This window comes from Falco naumanni, chromosome 4 (genome assembly GCF_017639655.2).
Source record: "Falco naumanni isolate bFalNau1 chromosome 4, bFalNau1.pat, whole genome shotgun sequence".
Taxonomy (NCBI): Eukaryota; Metazoa; Chordata; class Aves; order Falconiformes; family Falconidae; genus Falco; species Falco naumanni.
Genome location: NC_054057.1, coordinates 112,785,600 through 112,803,588, shown reverse-complemented (window position 1 = coordinate 112,803,588; position 17,989 = coordinate 112,785,600). Strand labels below are relative to the sequence as shown.

The 17,989-nt window shown below is 46.7% G+C and overlaps 1 protein-coding gene across 4 annotated transcripts in view; it reads left to right on the top strand.

Moving 5' to 3' along the window:
• The first annotated feature begins 101 nt into the window (after positions 1-101).
• The window catches only part of HEMK1 (HemK methyltransferase family member 1), a 34,634-nt gene continuing 16,746 nt past the window's right edge, over positions 102-17,989 (top strand). For 2 of the 4 annotated variants that reach the window (XM_040591022.1, XM_040591019.1), the window contains exons 1-4: positions 102-243; positions 2,506-2,932; positions 3,407-3,498; positions 6,030-6,123. In XM_040591022.1, the coding sequence (XP_040446956.1) occupies positions 2,642-2,932; positions 3,407-3,498; positions 6,030-6,123 (477 nt within the window). In that variant the 5' untranslated portion in view covers positions 102-243; positions 2,506-2,641. Of the gene's footprint in view, positions 341-2,505; positions 2,933-3,406; positions 3,499-6,029; positions 6,124-17,989 lie in introns of all 4 variants that reach the window. The other 2 variants (XM_040591020.1, XM_040591021.1) reach the window with 2 other exon arrangements.

Here is a 17,989-nt window from a genome sequence, read left to right as displayed (position 1 = left end):
TCGGCCGCCCGCCCCGCCCCGCCCCGCCGCGCCCCAGGCGATTCGCCGGCCCCCGCAGGGCTCGGCTCGCAGTTGGCCACTGCGCCTGTCACTCATGCGCTCAGTGCTCAGTGAGTGGTGGGAGCGTCTCGGCCGTGTTCCCCACAGCCCTTCCTCGAGCCCCCACCGCAGGCTGCGGGGCGGGAGGTCGCTTCCCTCGGCCCCGGCCGTGTCTCTAGCTCGGCCGGTGGCGGTAGCCATGAGGTGAGACGTCGCTGTGCGGGCGCGCTCGCCTCTGAGGGGCCCCCGGACCCGCCGCCCCCCCGCAGGTGAAGGGGCCCCGTGGCGTGGTGCAGGCCAGGTGGGCCGCCCGCCGCGGCCGGGTATTGCGTCTGCAGGGAAGGCTGGGGGGTGGCTTGAAGGAAGGCCGGGCTGCGGTGCCGGCGGTGGGCTGTGGGGCTGGTTACCGCCGCAGAGACGCCCAGTCAGTGGAACTGAGGCGTGGGCGGGCAGCCGCCCGGCTGGCGAGTGGGGGGCTGGTGCCCGCTGCCCCCCTGGTGCGGCCGGCGAGGCTGTGCCCGCTGTCCCGGTGCCGCCGCCCGCCGCCCTAGTGGCGGATGGTGTCGGCTCGTGCAGCGCAGCGCCAGCTCCTGCCCGAGCCTGCGGGCGGGACGAGGAGCGTGGGGCCGGTGCCGGGCGCCGGGCGGGCCGTGCCTTTCGGCGGCTCCAGGGCACGTGTTGGACTAAGTGAATGGGGAACTGTGGGTCAAATGGACCAAACCACAGACCTGCAGGGGGGAAAGAATATGTGTTCGCTACCTGTGTGCCCACAGGTATTTGCACTGAGAAGTGGCACACAGTCACTGTTCTTGGCAGGGACCTTGCGTCCGCAGCTGGGCTTTATTGATTGTGACAGTAGTGGCAGCATTGTTCCAGTCGTGGCCAATTAAGGTCTTATCTGACTCCCTAACAACAGTAACGGTTAATGTTTTTAACCTTTAGTGTTCCTCTTGTGGCAGTATCATCAAAACGGGGCCTTGGAGTGGGGAGCTGCTCTGGTAAAGACTATAGTTGTCAGACTGCTTATGTGTAACATAAAGGCAAGGCCTTATAGGGGCTGCTTATCTATCTGCTGGGGGTAACAAAGTTGATATGAAGGGGATCCTTAGGCTATTGGAGCACCTGCCCCTTTGCCAGGAGGTAGCAGGTAAGCCAATCTGGGGATCTTTGCTGCAGGGTATTCCCTTTGTTGCTTCCCAGGGCTCTGGTTTGATTTTGCAAAGGAGGACAGTGGAGGCCTGACTCTTTCCAGTTTCACTGCAGAAAGAGCAGGGCAGGCCCCATGCAGCTGCTTGTGTGGGTGTCCCATGCAACAGGGTCCAGGGCTGCTGCAGTGGTTCAGTGCCGGCATCTGCCAAGGTGGGAGCTGACCCAGCCTCCCCAGATCTCCCTGCAGCAGCATTCCTCCAGGGCAGCATCCACCCTGGGTGTTGCCTGCAGCTTGGGGGAGGTATTTATTTGTTTGTGTGGTTGTTTTCTGGAGGAATTGGAGGAGGGGAGGTTGTGGCCTCTCTGAGATAGTGATGAAAACCAGCTGTCCATAGAGGACTGGGAATGGGTGCTCAGGGAAACCCACAATGGCTCCCAGGGACTGTGAGTCAGGAGGGGGGGGCGCCCTTCTTTCTAGCGGATCACAGCAGGAAAGTGGGGTTGGTGTTCTGTTTGTCTCTCACAGTTCCAAGTGTGATACACAGCAGCTGTTTTGTAAAGTTTCATCTACTTTGTCTCCTGCAGGCATCTAGTCTTCCTTCTCTGTCTGGCTCTGCTTGTTCTCTCCTTTAAGAGACTGACCTCCCTTTGGCAGGGTTTGCCTTTTCTGGTCTTTGTATCTTTCAAGTGTTTCTCTTCCCTTTAGTTGTGCCCTGTGAGCTTTTCGCCTTCCTCTGCTCTTAACAGTTCAGCACTGGCTCTGTGGCCCCTTGTCTGCTCTCCAGGGATGGTCACAGTGGGGAAGATCCTTGACCTATGGAGTCAAGGGCTTCTGTGAGCCCACCCACTAACCTAGGACTTGTGGTTTATGACCAGAGAGGGGAGTAAAGGAAAGAATCCAGGAGAGACTGAAAGCCTTCCTTCAGGGAACCAGGGTGACCCACTCATGGGATAGAGCACCAAGTGCTGGAGCTGGAGGCTGGCCTGTTTGTGGCTTTCTGGGACCAGGAACAGGTGGGAGTGTTGTGCCTGTGTGTAGGCGCATTCGCTTCTGCCCTGCCATGGGCCCAGACTGGCCTCCTGGTAGCTCTGGCCTGTGGAGATGGGCAGCTCTGCAGAGAAATGTATTGCAGCGGCAGAGCTGGTTAGCTGTCACCCAAGTCTTTTCTTGGGGTAATCCTTTTTTACTCTTAGGGTGCAAGTAATGGGTTTTGTACCTGTGGACTGGGATTAGGGCAAGCAGTCTGCGTTCTGTCAGGGGAACCTGCGATTTGCCAGGCCGAGGGATTCAGGCTGTACTCTTGTCTCTTTTTTTAGACCAGAAGAGCTGCAAACTAGTGCCGTTTTCTTACTGCCCTGAGGAGGATCTACTGACTGTGGTCAGCTGGTGCTTCACAACATTGGCCTGTGAGTCTCAGCACTGACTAAATTAGCTGATGGCAACAAGGAACACATGTTGAAGCCAGGAACTGATTTTGCCACAATGCGATACCTCACCCACCCACTGCTCAGGAGGTTGCTGGGTCTTGCACCTCAGTGCGTGCCAGGGAGATTGAGTCAAAGTCAAGGTCCTATTCTCAGTCCAAAGCAGTCATCTCTGAGGCAGAACTGCAGCACAAGACCTGGGTTTGTGACTGCCACTGATGTGGTGAACTACTGGCAGAAGGTGTTCGAGACAAATGGGATCCCTGAAGCACGTGAATCCAGTGAATATATTGTGTCATTTGCCCTGGGAGCAAAAACAGTTAAGTAATAGGAAAAGAACAAGGTCTGCGTGTGCTTCTCACTTTGTCACTTTGCTTGAATCCCTTACCTTTCTTTTTATCTCACAGGAAGTAGAGCAACTTTTCCTTCCTTAGATGGCAGTGAGGCATGGTTTATTAATGCCAGCAGAACACCCTGGGGTCTCTTAAATGCCCTCTTCTGCAGAGACTGAAATATGACCCATGACATATATGCCCACGCTGTACCCTGACTTGCTTGGTGGAATGATTCTTAATCTTACAACTTATTCTGAGCCCTGAAAAGTAGCAGAACAGTTGTCTAGGTCTGTTTTTAAACATGCCAATAGGTTCTCCTAATCATTTGTGGTTTCCAACAGTGCCAGGCATACGTGTTTGTCAGCATACGGGGTCTCCCTGGAGGATGCCCTTGGGAGGGTGCAGAGGACACTCAAGTGGCACAAGTAGGCAGTTTTTAAAGTGACCTTGTCTTTCAGTTTCAGAGCTTGAATTCGAAAAGCCTGCATACTCCACTTACAGCAGCGCAGCAGGAGCAAATCCAGCAGCTGAGCAACAAGCGACTAGAAAGGTAGGAGCATTCTCTTACAGTCATTCCTTTGGAGGGTTTTCCTTCAGTCTTAACGCAGCCAGAAGACCAGTGGAAGAGGGAAGGCAGAAGACAGTTAGCAGCTGATGTGTTCAAGTAACAGTATTGTGTTTGTCTCTCATGGTGGCTCAAGGGATGGGCACTTGCTGTTGCTGTCAGGTAGCAAACCACCTGTCTGTCTGGGAGAAGAGAGGAGTAGGAAATTGGCAGTATTGGCTCTGAGTTGAGTACATTTTCATTAAGACCTTCTGTGCTAACAAAATTTAGCCTTGGTCCCTTCTGTCTGATTCAGCGCCCTCTTCAGCTGCCAGTCGTATACTGGTCTGTGGTGTTGCTGTGCTTTTCTTTCTAGGCTTTGTCTGCAGAAGGGTTTCCCTGGTGTTTAGAGGTATCCATGGCTGATGAAGCTTTGGTCTCCATTTGGCCTCCATTTGCTTACTCTGTGTGAGGGGTTCTCTTAGCGCAAAACTTGGATGGGTTTGGTGTGAAGGAGCTACCTGTAATCAAGGTGGACCTGGGGAGTAGTGTGTGGGGAGAGGAAATATTCAGGAACTTGGATCATTTAGAAGGATGAGAGATGCTTCAGAATACATTTGGAGGTGGCATCCTTCTGCTTGTTTACAAGAGTGTGGTTATGATGTGGATCCTTGTTTTGCTGTGTGGGTTAATCTTGCCACGACTTACACAGAATAGGATGTGAAGGTTTCTCAGGGAGGCAGAGTGTTAGCAGTGGCTACTGTTTGCAGGATTTCAGTGTCTTCACTGAAATTTTCCTGCTGCTCTGGATTCTTGTGTTAGGAGCAGAAATGCAAAATTCCCAGGGCTGTCTGACTTGCAAATTGCTCTGACTTAAGTGCTGTTAAGATTGCAACAGATACCTCACTTCTTCTTGTAGAAACAGCAGATATGGTGCCTCACAGCAGCTGAAATTGTGGCCTCAAACTTCACAGAGTCATGGAATCATGAATGCTGACTGGGAGCTTTGGAAGTCTAGTCCACCACCCCTGCTCATAGCAGGATCAGCTAGAGCAAGTTGTTGAGGGTCATGCCCAATTTGGTTCTTAATATATCCAAAGACAGATACTATACAACCTCTCTGGACAGCCTGTTTCAGTGGCTGGCTACCCTCACGGTGTTTGGAATGGAGAAAAAAATAACAGGTGGGGGGAGGTGCTGGTGATTATTAGGTTTGAATGGACTTTTCTGTATTTCAGTCTGTGCCCTTTGCCTGTCTTTTCACTAGACATCACTGAAGAAAGTCAGGCTCTGCCGTCTTTACTCCATCTCACCAGATACATGTTGTTCTTGTTGAGATTTCCTTCCCCTGTCCCTCCCCCCTCACCCCTGCCTGAGCCTTCCCTTCTCAAGGCTAAACTGTCCCAGTCTCTCTCCTTGTATGTCAGGTGCTCCAATCCCTTAATCATCTTAATGACCATTTACTGGACTTACTCCAGTATGTCCATGTCTCTCCTATACTTGGAGCCCAGCACCCCAGATATTTCCTACCAGCACTGAATAGAGGGGAAGGATCCCCTCCCTCGACCGTCTGGCAACGCTCTGCCTAATGCAGCCCAAGAAGCCATTGACTGCCTTTGTTGCAAGGGCACGTTGCTGGCTCATGGTCAGCATGTCCACCCGATCCCCAGGGCCTTCTCTGCAGGGCCACTGTCCAGCTGTTTGGCCCCCAGCCCATACTGGTGCATGGGGTTATTCCTCCTCAGTTTATAAGACTTCACATTACTGTGCTGAATTGTATGAGGTTCCTGTCAGCACATTTTTCCAGCCTCCTGAGGTCCCTCTGAAAAGTAGCACATCCATCTGGTCTATTAACAACTCCTCTTAATTTTCTGTCACCTGCAGACATGCCAAGGGTGCTCCCTGTCCCTTCATCAAGATTATTAATGAAAGTGTTATGCTGTATTGGCCCCACTGTTGACTCCAGGGGTGCTCCAGTAGTGACTGGCCTTCAGCTGGACTTTGTGCTGCTGAACATAGTCCTCAGTTTTCAGTCTACTTCGTTTATCTAGTCCATATATCATCAGCTTGTATATGATGATGTTAGGTGAGACAGTATGAAAACCCTTAGGAAAGTCAAGATAAACAGATTATTCTCTCATGCACTGAGCTAGTCATTGTGTCACGAGTGGCTGTCAGGCCGGTCAGGAAAGATTTCCCCTTTATAAATCCATGCTGACTACTCCCAGTCACCTTCTTGTACTTGGTATGTTTGGAAACAACTTGATCCATCACTTTCCCCAGTATCAAGGTGAGGCTGACTGGCCTGTAGTTCCCAGAGTCCAGCACTTTATAACAAACTCCTGTGGGAATGGAGCTCCCGCAGCTCCCTTAGAGTGCACGTGTGTGTTGCACATGAAGCTGAGAGCCGTGGTGGTGTCTAGGTGCTCACCCTAAGGGTTATGTGGTTAGTAATGAGGTAAGCATGGTATTGAGAGCTGTTCTGTGTTACAGAGTGTAGTCCTAAAGTGTTCGTGCTTGCTTTTTGCCTGCCACAGAATGCCGGTGCAGTATGTTCTTGGTGAGTGGGACTTTCAGGACCTGACTCTGAAGATGAGACCCCCAGTATTTATTCCTCGGCCTGAAACAGAGGTATGAATGTGGGGAACCAGGAAGGGGCAGGCTTGAATCTGTAAATTACATCGCATTGCTGTGAAGGTGCCCTGTGTATCGTGAGATTGTAGTGATGAGTAGGTCAGATCACTTCTTTTAGAACAGAGGGGGATTCTAAGCTTGTGAACTGGAACCAATGCTGTTGAACTTCGCCTCCTGGCTCAGAGCGAGAGATGTTGCAAGCTAGCATATCGCTTAATTACACAGACATCCATCTTCATTAATGGAAGGACTTGGCTTTCTTTCCTTATTTCTAATATAGTAATGACTCCTAGAAGTTCAAAACCCATACTGCTGTATCCCAGTGGCTTAGTACTTTGATAAAAGGGTAATAATCTCAGAAGTTGTCCAAAGATTGTTAGCAAAATCCTGCAGTAGTAGAAAGCTGCTACTGGAAAATGGTGATGGACTCCAGAGAGCTTGTTTGTCCACGTGCAGACTAAAACAGTGCGGGCTGGTAGGAAATGGCACCTACTGCCTGTCTGATGGCTCCACAGTGGCTTCTGGACAAAGACTGGAAACTGAAGGGTAAGTTCTGACCTGGGCTGGAATTAAATATAAATGTCAGTTGTAAGAATGTAAAGGACAGCCATCCACGATCAAGTTAAAACTCCATTTTCCCCAATGTTGCTGCTGCTAGAGAAAAGCCTGAGAACTACATGGTGACAATTTCCCTGACAGTAGCCTAGCTTTCAGCTCATGGACCATCTTATCAAGGAAGTCTTTCTGTTTACTGGTCCCCAGGAGGTTTCTGTTTACTAGTTCTCAGGAGGTTTTAGGTTTTTTGAGGGTTTTGAGTTGGTTGTGGGGTTTTGGTTTTGTTTGATTGTTTTTTTTAAAAAAAAATTCTGAGAATTTGTTTTCTTTTGGAGCCTGTGTGAAGTTTGAGTTACAATGATCTCCATAGCTTGTCATTTAGGAGTCCCAGAAGCTTAAACCTGTTTCAGTCTAATAGTCATTTCTTCAGTCATCTGCCTGCTGCTTGATGACTATTGTAATATGCGGGCAGCCCTCTCTGCTCAGGTCTCTGTAAGTAGGGGCCCATGTTGTAAAAAGAATGAAGAAGCTCTTTCAGACAGAATGTTCCCTACTGACAGTGTCAGAAGAGATGCCGAGGACTGAGCTTTAAAGATGGGAAGGCCACCTTTGGTTTTTATGGGGAAGGGATGGTATTGGGAATGTATGAAGAAAGCAGCAGCTCAACAGAGGATGCAGTCTGCAGAATCCTTCATCTGACACCTTTTATTACACAAAAGTTAAAAGGCAAAGGCAGCCTGTGCTTCTGTTGTGCCCTTTGAAGAACAGTGCTACTGAAATCCATGAGGGTGTTCACAGACTGGTCAGGATTGGAAGGGACCTCTGGAGATCATCTAGTCTAACCCACTGCTAAAGCAGGTTCACCAAGAGAAAGTTGCACAGAATCATGTCCAGGGTTGTTTTGAGTATCTCCAGAGAAGGAGACCCCACAGCCTCTCCGGACAGCCTGTTCCAGTGCTTTGTCACCCCCAAAAGAAACAAAAGTTCTTCCTCATATTCAGAAGTAACTTCTTGTGTTGCAGTTTGTGCCCACTGCCCCTTGTTCTGTCACTGGGTACCACTGAAAAGAGCCTGGCCCCGTCCTCCTGACACTCTCCCTGAAAATATTTGTAGACATTGATAAGACCCCCTCTCAGCCTTCTCTTCTCCAGGCTGAACAGGCCCAACTTGCTCAGCGTTTCCCCATAGGGGAGAGATGATTATTCCAGACAATTTAGTCGGAATTGGCACAACTACTACTTAGACATCCTCTCATCTTAACCTATAAAAGAATATTCAGAACCAGAATCTTGGTTTGGGGTGGGGATTCATTAGCATCTCATCGAGAGTGTGTTGGGCCCTGAATCATAGTGATAACACTTGTGTCCAGAGAAGGTGCGAGTTCTCTGTTGTGTCTGAATTTGACCGCTCTGTGGTGATTAAATTTGGAAATAGGGTCCTAAGGAATAGTTTTGTGAGTTGGAGCCCTGCAATGGTTAGCTTTGTTATTGTCAACAATATTTCTGCTCTAGTTGATTCAAGAGAGTATTTCCAACCTCTAGCTCCCCATTAATTTGTGGGTGCAACGTTAGCATTAAAACCAGGGAGAACTTGTATGTTCTGCAAGTAAAACATCTGCTGTCAAGGCTTCCTCTGGTGATACGCTCCAGTTCTCTCCATGCAGTGCCAGGCTTCAAACAAAGGACTATTGTGTGGAGTGGAAGCCAGGGTGGCTCATGCCTGAGAACACTGTTAATTACACCCACATGCATGATTTTGGTAAAGGCATCTCTGCTGGCCCAAACTGAAATGCAGTGCTCTGTAACACACTGTGTTTGAAACCACTTAACATACCCTGGGTGCACAAATGTAGCATGAACAGCTTGATCCAAACCTTGTGTCTCTGGGAAAACTTTATTTGATGTGTCACGGTACTTACTGTGAAGGCACATTTTTAGCTCATTAGTTACGGAAGGCCAGAAGTTTATGATGATAGCTCGTGTGAGAGTTTTCTTGTGATGTGGTACTGGGGAGATTACTTGGACAGGAAGAGCATGGAGACAAGATCCAGCTATTTAGCAGCACCACACAGGATGCTGCTTTAGGCATGTGCTGCTTCCAGGAACCGTGTACAGTGTGTAACCTGTTGCACGAGGTGGGTTGGTGTCCAGATCCTTTCTTTCTGCTAGGAAGGAAAGGTTGGTCATCTCTCAAAGCTTTGTGTGATGTGTTTGGGTTGGAGTTTGCTTGTGTTTCATCACAGTAATTTTTCCAGACTTCACTGGAATATAAAACTGTAGTGGACATATCTCCTTTTAAAAATATTGAAGTCAGTTGCATCTGTTGCTCTTTTTTTGTTTAGGATTTGTCTGCAGTGTTCTTAAAACCAACAGTGCTGAAATTTTTCACCAGATATCTGTAAATAATCCTTGTTCTTTAGGATTTTTTTATCAATATTGATGTCCCAGGTTTAAGTTGCCAATCTGTGACCGCACACACAACCTACATGGCATATCTTGTCCTTGGCTGAGTAAATGTGACTCCCTGAATGGACTTGTTAGTGCAGATATGCAAGCAGCTGCAAAATTTGCTTCCTAGTTATATTTATGTAGCTTCTGCAAATGCTCCTGCTTGTTGATTCAACGTTTGAAAAGAAGAGGAGCCATCTTTATGACACACTTTATGGTTACGACAGAAGGGTTATGGCTCTTGCTCCCAGATGCATTAGTAATGTCATGAGGTTAAACACAGTACGACAAAATCCACCAGCATTGTTTCAGTCCTGGGGACAAAGACAGACATGCAAAGACAGAAATTCGCTTTGCTTAATTTAGCCCTGTGTGAAATTTGCCCTTTTGTAGTCTGTTTAGTTCTCTCTGGTTGCTGAGCCCTCTCCCATTCGCTCCCCTTGGGAATATTTTTTCAGCACATCTGGCTTTATTCTTCTGTTCCTTGGGAATCTGGGTGGGGAGGGGACAGGCAGCCAAAATTAGGAAACTAGCAGGTCCTGTTTAAGCTCTGAGAGTGGGATAACAGAACTGATTCCATTCAGTTGTAACTTCTTGGCATACAGGACTGGTGGATACTTCTGTGAGCACAGACATACTGTGTTGGAGGAGAGTTTTGTTAAGCTGTCCGCAGTCTCACGTTCCTCCAGTTACCTTGCTCTCTGTGAGCAAAGCTTTGGCCTCCCTGCTACAAGCACTGAGTGGGTTTGCAAGGGCTTGCAGAACTCGGTGTCCCGCCTGCTTTCCTCGTGTGACTGCCAGAGCCAGGCTCCTGCACTGCAGAGGTGTTTGGGTCAAAGTTAAGGGATGTTCTCAGTCTTATGAGTTATCTTTGTTGTGTCATTATTACTGTAACGTCAAAGAACCCCTGTCTCAGTGTTGCTCAGTCGCTGTATTAATGGAGAAGAAAGTCCTTTTCCCAGGACAGGGCCTTCTAAACTTGGGCCACAGCCTTGTGGATCAGTGGAAAAATAGGACAAAGAGGAGGAGAACTCAGCCAGTGTGGATACAAAATGCCTTTTTGGTCCGGGTAAATAAGAGCTAAATGAAGCCTCACCGTGACTTCACTGAGGAAAGGTTTGGTTTGGTCCAGGACTTCCCTGCAGTGCTTTGGGGTGTGCGGCTCTCCGGGCCCGTACCTGCAGAGGGCGCTCCAGGCTTAGGCTCGCGTTGCTCCTGAACAGTTCTGTTTCCTATTAATTACAGGGTTTCTGATGCCTCTGAGCCCCTCCTCTCTCAGACGCTGTGTTTTAAAGAAAATGAAGGCTTATTTGTTTAGTTGAAAACAAAAATGGTCATCTTTTATTCCTTGCAACTACTGTGTGGGTAGTGTTGGGTTCTTTTGCTGGAGGAAGGCTCTTGGGAGGAGGCTCAGAACTGCTTGGGAGGATTGTCATGGTCCCACTATCCCCTCTGACCTTCAAGCCACCCATAAGTCCCCTGGTGCCACCCCCTTGACCTGTTGTGATCTCAGCAGGAGCTCAGATCTACTTTTTTTTTTTTTTTTCCTGTCTTGACTTTGTTGTGGTGTCTGTGTTCTGAGAACAGTCCATTGTCCTCTAAGGGACACTGTAGGGTGAGGATGCCTGTTTAACCGGGGAGAAATCTTAGGGGAAGAAATTGCAAGTCTGTGCCATGCTGAACACTTTTTAGTAGTCATGCAAAAAAGATCACAGCTGCAGCCTCCTTGAGAGCAAGAAAGAAGACTTGGTCAGACTGTATTGGTCTGTTGAGTTCAACGTACTGTGTCTGATTGGGGCTCATAGCAGATGGTGGGGGCAAAATTACAAGGGAAAAGATAGGTATGGAAGGATCCTTGGATGCTCAGCAGTTAAGGACTGTTCTTAGCCAAAGCTGGATTTGGGGCCATCCTGCTTCATAATCACTAATGGATCTGTTCTCTATTAATTTGTGTAATCCTCTTTTGAGTCTGTCTGTGTCTAGTCTCCATGACATCATCTGACAAAGAATCTTTCTAATTTGGTATTGTAAGTGGGAAAAATATTTTCTTTGCTTCTGGTACTGCCTGCTCATTTAACAGGAGCCTCCTTCTTACTGCATAACACAAAGCATTCGTGCTCCCTATAGCATTTGTAAATTTTAGTCCTGTCACTGTTCGAATCAGTTGTTTTTCCACCTATGATTTTTAAGCTTTTGTTTCCCAAGATAGATTGTTTCTTTCTCATGATGAAACATGCTCAATATGCAGAAACCATTGCTGTTTACTTGTATCTGTCAGCTGAATGGCAGTCATTGTGTTGCGGTGTTCTGTATGGAATAGTCAAAGATTTGCTCGGAGAAACCTTTCATGAGTTAAACCTTACTTGTAGCTAAACATAATCATTAACTTTCAAGACAGTCAAGTACACAGAGAGGGGAGGATTTTTGTTTCCTGACAGATATATGCAAATATACAGATTGCAAGGTGGGGCCTTTCTCCAGTGCTTTATGTCAAACCAGTGTACATGTTTTCTGTTTAATCAGTGCCAAGAGGAAGCTTTTGATGCAGAATGGTCTTTCATTTCCCTAATTTAATTGCCACAGATGGCTACTTTTCAGAACGGTCAAAAGGTCACACTGTCTAGTAAGTACAGCTATTGATCAGAGGTCAGGAGATTGCCTTTTTTTTTCCCCATGGTTTTGCCTCTGACCAGTCGTCTCTTCAAAGGAAGGCTGCTTCTCCTTTCTGTGTCACTGGCTTCCCAATTTGGGGAATGAAAAGGGTAATGGTGTCCTATCTTGTATGTAGCTTAAGGTCCTTTTTTGAAATATATATAGACTCCTATAAGGTATACTGAATGTAAATGCAATAGGACATTATTTGATACGTCAAAAATTAACTGCTGTCTGCTAAAATGTAGCTGTAAACAAATGTGCTAAAGTTGGAGCATTGCTGTTATGGCTTCACACAGATCAGATTTTGTCCATATGATAGCCAATATTTTATCAGTATGTTGGAAGAAAACAATATTTTCTGAAAGTGGGCTGTTACACAGAAGCTGAAGAATGGGAATTTTGAAAGGAGCCTGTTGTTGCTGCAGAACAGTTGGGATTGTCCTTTGAGCTAGGCACAAATGTTTACTAGGGTCCTACGTGCAGAGAAAAAATAATGTAGCCTGTGCCTTGTGGCTGAGGGGCTTCTGCTACCACAAGAGCTTGGAGGAAGATTTGGGGCTCTTACAGATATTGGCTGACCATGAACACCCATTTTCAGTGGGCTGTCCAGCAGGCTAATGTGATCCTTGCATGTTTTAACAGGTGATCGCCAAATACAAGTAGCAGGATTAAATAATCTGTGTACTGCAGTAGTGGAATAGTTGCAAAAATACTATGTCCAGTTATGTTACTGACTGGTTGAGAAAGAGATGGAAAACGGGGTTTGGAGAGGAACCAGTAGGTACGTTAACAGCTGGAAAAATCTGCCTCATTGTGAAAGACTGTTTAGCTCATCAAAGACAAGCTTAGGGGTTAATTATGTGGGACAGGGAGCAGAAATTTGGTAACAGAAGTCTCTTTGGTTTCATAGACAAGTGTATAACAAGCACTATAAATGTAGGCCAGAAGAGAAGCTGCCCATCTTTAACAGGAGTGTAATTAATTACTGAAACAGTTTAGCATGAGTCTGTTGCTGGCTGCTTTTAAAATCAGGATAGGATGTTTTCCCAGGAACAGATTTCTTGTTCAGAAGGAACCATCCTGTTTCTTCCTCCATTTCCTGGTTAACTGGCCAAGATGAACTATGGCAGTAGCTTCTCCTGGCTTCCTCTGCAAGAAAAAAAGGCTGGGCTTGTGCAGAGGATTACTTCAAAGTTGGCAATTTCCAGGACAGGCTCAAAAATGTAAATTTAAAGCTAAAATCTGTGCTGAAGGTGCAGAGAGCAACAGCTTTCTTTTAAGTCATGCACAAACCTGTTCCCCAGGTAAACTTATGTAGACTTTCCTAATATGTTCTCACAGATCTCCATGTTGTTAATGCCTTTAATTTTTTGGCCCTAAAAGAACTCTATGAAGTCTTCAGGTTTTTAATCTCCCTTTTCTAATTGAAAGAGAGTCCCTGTTTATGTGTTTCAGCTGAGTAGCTTAGCTCATGAGCAGTTTGGGCAGAAGTTAGGACTAGAACTGGAGAAGAACAAACTATAGAATGGCTGTAACAGGAGGGATGGGACTCAAGGGGTTTCCCATATGAACAGAGGGAAAAATCAGCTTCTTTCAAACATCTAAGTAACTGGAATTTCAGAGCTGGAGATTAGCAAGCTGGACCAGTGCATCTGGACAGATGCTGTGTCTGGCAGTGGTCAATACCACTGTCTGCAGAGGAAGAAAATGCCTTCCTTCTGCGGAGATGTGCCTAGGGAGGTCTGTGTGCGAGACCTGTGGTGCGGCCACTTTACAGTGACTTTGATCCATTCTACTCACACCTCCTGGGCATGGCTAAATTTAGACATGACAACTGTGGTAATTTCTCTTGGGCATTAGCACATATGAGTTGCAAAGTTTACTGCCTTTTGGTAAAGTTGTTTCTGGGTGCTGTCACAGCCTCTTCTCCAACAGATGAAGCAGCGCTTGGTGTGTGCCAGGACACATCAGGAGCTTCTTCTACTGTATGATGGAGAAGCCAAACCGCTTCCTCAGTATCAGGTATGCCTTCACTTCTTTATTGCTCCTGCCTAAAGCCACATTTTATTTCAGGAACAGTGGCCCCTTCTGGAGTTACTCTGGTGTTTTGCTTTCTGTACGTGTATAGGGGGGAGTTTCATGGGCTTTTTGCAACATTTTCTCTTTCCCACTGTGGTGTCAGGCAGAAGAGCCCACGACAAAAATGCTATAGCCTGCCTGCCCACTAAGCACTGGGCTGGCTTGGTGGCTTGCTTTTGGAAGAATGGGATGTGGCAATGATCTTCTAGGGCCATTGCCATAGAGTCAGGTTTTTCTTGGCTTCCTGGTATTTTGTTATGTGCTGATTGGCAGCCAAGTGGACAAACAGGAGAGGAGGGGTGATTTGGTTAATATCAGATCAGGCTCTATGGAAAGTCCTGTATTCTGAGAACAGAAGTTTCTGGAAAGCACATAAGTAAAACATTCCCAGGAAGTGTGCAAGAGCAGAGAGAAGGTTACTCGGATTTCCATGTGTCTTTTGCTTTCCTTGTCCTGTTTGCTAACCTGGGAGGTTAGAGCCTCTTGCTGCCCTGTCTCGTACCCCTGGAACCTTGTCTTCCCTGCTTTACTGAGAGCACAAAAAAAGGTGCTTCTCGGGAACACAGTGTGAATTTGTGACCTCCACCCTTGCCTTTCCCATTCCTCCACTCATCTGTTTTTCTTAGCCTTGTACTTTTAATCACAGAAACATCAGATAGGTCACTCGCTGTTTTGTTGGACTGTAGCACTTGATTGCTTTAACTCTGGGCTTCTGCACAGCTCTGTAGCCACCACTGAGCAGCACGAATCTCTGCTGTTTCCCCGTGACTGCCTTGGTGCTGAAAGCTGCCTGACCTTGCGCTGTCTGCCGGTTGGAGCTGCGCAGCTGTGGAGCTTGTGGTTTGGGTGCTGGCAGACACTGTCCTCATGCTTTCTTTGTGCAGCTGTGGTTCCAAGAAATGCAGTGAACTAGAGACCTGGCTGCAGGGCGGTGGAGGTAATACCAAGAACCTGTCAGAACATGAATGCGTACTGGAGGGGCTGTCTGGGGAACAGGAGCTGTGGGTGGAGGCTCATGGGAAGCTGGAGGTGTTCACAAAGTTTTGCATTTGTTTCACTCAGCAGCAAAGATGGCAGGGGGGGAGGGGGGGGGAAACAGGGGACGGGGATGGGGACACACACACACCAAATAAATGACAGCATGAACTTAGGGTGAATTTGGCAGTGAAGCAAGACTTCCTGGAATTGCAAGGTGAGAGCAGGCTATGAGTGGCTTGGCTAAGAGACAAAAGCTTGAGAACCTCTGAGTGCTGGAAATTAAGTAGCATGGGAGGCAAATATTTGTCTGCCCTGTATATGGAACTCCAGATAATAGGACTCTTCTAGTCCTTGGAAGGTCGTTCTTTGTTAGTCAGGACCAGATATCCTTCTCCCTCCCAAGTATGTCCTGCATTTTTTCCTATGGATTTTTAAATTCACTTCTGACTAAGACATAGAGGGTCTAGATACCTTTCCCCACTCATTTTGTGCTAAGCAATAAGAATGTAGGTCCCTGAAAACCCATCTTGATACCTGCATCACTTCCAGCCCAGTGCAATGTAAAAACCCTTCCAGATGCTTTGCTTCTTGCCTAGCTTACCACCCTCGTGAATGCACAGGTTTCAGAGGTGGCTCGTGCTCTTAACATCCTCTTGAATATTTATTTGCACAAAATCCTGTAAAATGGGAGAGAAGGGGAAGTTCATTGATTATTGCCGTGCAAGAGGAGTTTGCAACAGGTAGAGAGATTGGGAATTAATCATGCTAGTAACTGCAGAGCTGTGAGCTGGCCCCGTTCCTAAGTCTAGTCTATGGCCCCATTGTGTTGTCTGCCTGTAACAGACGACAAAAAGGTCCTGGGGACACTGGCATTGCTGGTGCACCCTGGAAAGGGGCAAGGGGCATGGCAATCCTGCAAGCTGCAGGGGAGAGGACAGCTGGGGGGCAGTTTTAGCCATACATAGGATTTGCTCCAAGGGGCAGCAGCAGTAGCTGCTGAGCTCACCTTTCCATGTGACTTCTAGCTCTTCCTCTCAGCTGCTTGAACATATCGGTACACCCATCTATTGAATGAAATGTGCAGTCTGCCCCTGCACACAGATGTCAGCAGCTCTGTTTTGGGGGCTACCCAAGCCATGTCCAGGACCCTCCTTCCTTTCCACTTTGCTACCGTTGCAAAGAGAGGATTTTAGTTTCTGGTTTTGTCCATTTGCCATTCATTCCCTCCATTCTTTCCAAAACTGGCTTTTGCTGGGGGATAGAATTTCTTGCACAGACTAAGGGAAAAAAGATCTTCAAAATGTTCCATTTCTCCACTCTGACACAAATATCACACTTACACCCATGTATGCGTACACCAGACTCCAGGATAAAAGTAGTTCTGCCAGTACCTGTAGCACTGGTTAGCAGGTTTTTTAGTGTAGTAACTGCTTTGTTACTGATAATAAAGATTCATGCTGTAAGCGATAACTTGAATTTTAATAACTTCACAGTTGAGCATTTGTCCTACCCAGTGGTTAGCATGTTGTGGGCAAATACGGAATCAGGTCATATTTCTAAGATATTTTTTTAATTTATGATTTTACTTGCTCCTTAATACAGCACTTTGGATATTTTTTTAAAACATTTACAGCTTTTTATCTAGAAGAGTAAAAACAAAAAGGTAATTCAAGAGTAGCCAAGCACTGTTCATTTAGATGATGTGGGAATCTGCGACTTTTCTGCAGGAGGTCAGTTGCCTTTGCGTGGCTGTAGACCTGCCTCTTCCTAGCTGGAGTCTGGGGGACCTGTTCCCGCAATCTTAAATGGTATCATTGGAAAGGTGTGGATGAGGCTTCTGGAGCACTGGGTTCAATACTCTGCTCTGCTGTAGTCCTCCTTCATGAGTTTGGCATAGTCACTTTTTACAGTAGTTCATCTGGAAAATGGGAGTTGTGAGGATAAATGTGTTAATTGTACTGAAGTGCTCAGCATGTTGCAGGGACAAGGCACCTGAGCAAGCTGACTAATTTTCCTGGATTTAGAAAATACGAAGATATGCTGATTGTCATCTTTGTTTTATCCAAAGTACTGGTTTTCTGTAGAAAGGGCATTCCTCTCTCTGATGTATTGAATCCTATAAATGGTATGAGTGAAAGTAAGCCCTTTTGAACAGCCTGCCGTTTCAGTTTAGAGTGCCAGATTGTGGAGAATTTACCCAACATATTCCAAAGGTTAATTACCTAGGATGCCAAAGTGTTTTCTCTTATTTCCCAGTGGAACTTTTGTAATTTTCATCTGTTAACCTTTAGAGCTGGTGATCAAACTGATGGTTAAGATGGCTTTTAGCAATGGTGGCATTAGCAGGTGTTTGCACTCTGAATCTGTTCAGTTAGAGAAGACATGAGGTACCCTGCGCAATAAAGACCACACAGCCTTTGTCCATCTGCTGTTGTCCCACTTTCTTTGTGTCTGGGACTGGCATCTTTTTTTAGCACTTTCTGCCTCTTTGTGGCTCTTCCCCAGCTGTGGCTCTACTCAGATTCTTGTACAGAGATAGGGGGATGTCTGTCTTGCAGGGTATTTTGTAGTCTTTGTATGAACACTGTAACGCATGGCCAGAAATACTTCATCTCCCAAGATGAGATTTGAAAGTGGTTCTGCTATGTTCTGCAAAGTGCTTTAATTTATCAGTTTTCAATGGTGACATCTTGGAGATTATGGTGTGCTTGGAGGAGTGCAGATTTTGGTTAGATTGCTTGCTGAAAGATGAAAAATACTGAGAAGAATCTGAAGAACACTGTTTCAAAACAATTTTGGATAACTTAATCATTCACGATTTCTGAAAATGAAACCTGGTGGCAATGGCAAGGGTCTAACTGGACATACTCTGTATCGTGGTTGCCGGGTTTTTCTCATTGTCTTGCAGATGCTGGGGAGATGTGGTTTTCACATGAAAACTGTAAGCAAAGAAAAGAACCATGGTATCACAGCCAGTTAATGCAGAATTACAAAACGTCTTATTCCAGTGTGTTCTGTTTTGTCTTTACTTCGTGCTTGTAATATGCACATACTTGCAAATTTAAATTGACATCAAATAATCTATTCTTGTAATTTTTTCCTGATTTTCCAGTTACAATACACCTGTTTTGCTTGCCAATCAAATTTAT